Here is a 3,801-nt window from a genome sequence, read left to right on the forward strand (position 1 = left end):
CAGTGAACAAAGGTGCCCATTTTATCAAAACCATTGCATCATTGTTGCAAAACTGAGCCAAAATCACACCATCGGTCAACCACTCGGTCATTTGGTCGGTCAATCGGCCAAAGCTTAGTTCAGCACTGTGTTGTCGAATATAAACAATTTTGTCGGCACTGTGTTGCCAAATATAAACAATTTTTTCAGCACTATGTTGCCGAATATAAACAAAATTTTCAACACTGTATAACTTAACCCTCAATTCATTATTTTCCATTCCAATTCAATATAACAAACAAAATAACAAACATCCATTCTAATTCAGCCACTAATTTCTAGTTCAAGGTTTTAGATTGTGATGAAAAGGAATATGTTTAGGGTTTAGGATGGTGATAAAGAGGAACACGTTAGGTTTAGGTGGGTGAGGAATACATTTAGGTGGGGAGGTGGGTGAACAATATTGCAGAGTTGTTTTTATTGGTGGGTGAGTGTTCTATTAAAGATTGTCTTTTAATGTAATTTTACTTTATGGTATAATTGTAATAAATAAAAAAAAAGAAAAGAGGAAATTGGGGGGTTCAAAAAAATTAGATAGGTGCTAATAGCAGCCCTCCAATTTAATTAGGCCATCTCGAATGGTGCATCAAACTCTGCATCAGATTTGAAATTTGATGAAAAAGTCACTTTTTCTCTCTTCAATGGTTTCACCAAATTGATATCAAAATGAGAACGGAACAAAACTTTCATCAAACTGAGGACAAGCTCCAGATTTCAGTATTTCACTGTGCTATAACGTTGGGGTGAGCCAACCAGTCAACCAGCCGGATGTCCGGCCAGTTGACCCACCGGTCGATCGATTCCCTTTTAAATAGGTAGGTTCAAATAGGTTCAAACATGTTGAAAAAAAATTTCTTGGCCTTACCGGTCGACCCGCCGGTTGACCCACCAGACGACCCTTCCTTTTGATGCACATCGTTGGAACAAGCCATATCAAATTGAGAAAATGAACTATTTTTTACTCAGATTTAGTGAAAAAAGTAATGAACCGTTTGAGATGCTCTTATATAACCAAATATTTGTCAAATTAGATGTGAGGTTGTAGTTTGTTCAAAATAATAAGAAACAATTTCTAAAATAATTTCATATGACATCAAATATTTATATATATACTTTAATATATTTGTAATAACATTCCAATGCAGATTTTGGTCATAACCATTTTTCATTTGAACAGCAAAAAATAATTTGTAATATATATATATATATATATATATGTATATGGAGGTAAAGGGTAGAAAAGAAAAGAAGAAAGCAAAAGAAAGAGGAAGACTGAGTCATTACTTTCTTTGGTCCCCCAACAAAGTGATACCTTTCCTCCACCCAGCTCTCAAATTGCTGTTTCTTCATCATTAGAAGTCTATCTATGCATTGCTGTTTATGAATGGACTTCTTCATACCCTGCATTTGCTGGCAACCGGAGTGATCAAAATCAGAGCAGACTGTGTTGTTACTCATCTTCATCATGTCAGAGGTAGGTCTTCTTCATCAATTTGGAACAACATTAATTTATGAATCTGTGTTTTTTCTTCCACACTTCTTTCAGGGGTGCTTGGGTTACCTCATGATCGCATTGTTAATCCCTCTTTTTGGATTTCCCTTGATTTTCTGACTATATCTGCCTGTTATGCTTGTATTTGAATTGGGTTTTTTGTTATGTAGTAGTTTATACAAGCCAATTAGAGATTACCCACTTTTTGTTTGGGAATGTTCTTTATGCGTTTTTGGTTTTTGGTTTTGTATGATCTAACATTTCACTGTACATTTTGATTTCTCTTTTAATCCTAATTTAAACTCAGAAATTACCCCTTCCAATCTTTCCACACATACAAAAATATTGTAAAATGGGCTTTCTTGAACTCACTTTGTAGTCCTGTTGTTATCTATAAAGTTGTGTTTTTCAAGACTTCATGATATGACCCTTGCCATAATTTTTTCATCTCTCTATATTTAGAGAAATATAATATTTATACTTACCCTTTATTTGACATTGGGGTAGATGGAAGGAGGGAAATGGGAGGATTTGAGTATGGATTGCTTGGTGAATGTGTTTGGGAGAGTTGGAATTGAATCACTGCTATTGGATGTTCCCTTCATGTGCAAGTCATGGTACAAAGCCACGCTCAATCCTCTCTGCTGGCGCCGACTTGATTTTTCTAAAATCTCACTTGATTCATGGTCTTATGATGAATCCATATCAAGATTGCTTGATAAATATCAATTAAATGATAAATTGTCTGTCACTGCATTCATCAAGTTTGTAGTTAAGCGTAGTGCTAGATCTGCCACTTTTCTGTCACTTCCGGACTGTTGCACAGAGGAAGCATTGCTTTATGTTGCAGATGAGTAAGTTCTACAAACTAACTTCATTAAGTTGTTCTATGTCTTCATTTACTAACAATCTGCCACTATGGCATTTTTATATATATCCAAAACTCGAAAGGTAAAAACTCAGCAAATGAAATTGCATAAATAGGCTGAAGGGACAGCTAAAATGGCAGTAGGATACTCTGCAATGGTGGTTTATGAGCCGGAAATACGATCATTGAGCGGTCTAAGAGTCGTTTAACCTTGCAAGTTGCAATGATTTTATTTTTGGCTCTTAACCCACCATTGCAAGTTTATTGCAAAGGTGGATTATTTGCAGTGGATCCTAAACCGTTAAATGACTCTAATTTAAAATTACTTTCTAGTTTGATCGGAAGATGAGGGATGACTTTGTATGAGTTTTTCTTGGTAACCTTTGGTCTGTTTTTTATTCACCAGGTGTCCTGACTTGCGGGTTTTGCTGCTGCCTCGTTGTCTACCTCGTGATCATATGTTACAGATACCAAACCTTATGAGCAAGTGGAAAAATTTGGAGCTTTTAAGGCTTGGAGGCACCTTTCACTTGCAAGAAATCCTTGCGCAAATCAACATTCACTGCAAGAACTTTATTGGATTGGGTATTCCAAGAGCCTATATTAAACGAGATGAGGCCTCAGCTATTGTCACCCTACTCCCAAACATAAAGCAATTGTTTCTAAGGCATGCATCCATGGAAAAGGAGAACCTAGTGATGATTTTGCAGGGCTGCAAAGAGCTTAAATATTTTGACGTGAGGGACTGCATAGGTTTCGACGAGGGTGATGATGAGATATTAAAGCTTGCTTCTCATATCCAAACATTCGAGCATAAGGGTTCGATGTTGTATGATTATTATGATGACTACCGCCCTTCATATCGTGAAGACAGCTTCCATGATGGAGGCGTCTCTGACTAAAGTGTATTGTATAATGTGTTTGCTTGGGATTGTCAACCTAGACTCAGTTCTAGAAACTCTCCGTTGTGTTGTCTGTAATGGATTGTTATGTAATGGATGAAATATCAAGGCACTAGCTTGTGCTGCTCTTGAACTCCTTGATATTTACTTTTGGCTTTTGTTTTCAACTGCTTCTTTTAACAGCTAACAAATACTGCGCTGATTTGCTTGTCAAACAACCTGAAATAAATTGGTACTCACTTGTCTAATGCTGCAGCTGGGCTGGTTTGTGTAAAGCTTATATCAATTTTCTTAATGGATTCAAGTTGTTTCCCACTATGAAAACTCAACGAAGGAAGAATTCATCCATCTCTGGTGCACGCCCCTATGCCTTCTTGACTTGGAGGTGCGATGTCAGGCATGACTTTCTTAAGTAGCTGCTAGGGATGATGAAATTACAATTAATTTGGTTTAGAAATTTTGACAATTGAAATTTGTAGTATATCCCCAAATTTTTTCCA

General features: G+C 36.5%; 1 protein-coding gene across 1 annotated transcript; it reads left to right on the forward strand.

Annotated features, from left to right (window-relative positions):
* The first annotated feature begins 1,271 nt into the window (after nt 1-1,271).
* LOC114287714 (F-box/LRR-repeat protein At3g48880) lies at nt 1,272-3,468 on the forward strand. Its single transcript, XM_028231157.2, has 3 exons — nt 1,272-1,513; nt 2,039-2,385; nt 2,806-3,468. The coding sequence occupies exons 1-3, from the start codon at nt 1,505-1,507 to the stop codon at nt 3,299-3,301; spliced, it is 852 nt and encodes a 283-aa protein (XP_028086958.2). The 5' UTR covers nt 1,272-1,504; the 3' UTR covers nt 3,302-3,468.
* The last annotated feature ends 333 nt before the right edge of the window (nt 3,469-3,801 follow it).

Source organism: Camellia sinensis, chromosome 6 (assembly GCF_055761805.1).
Source record: "Camellia sinensis isolate YWXY chromosome 6, ASM5576180v1, whole genome shotgun sequence".
NCBI classification, from domain to species: Eukaryota; Viridiplantae; Streptophyta; class Magnoliopsida; order Ericales; family Theaceae; genus Camellia; species Camellia sinensis.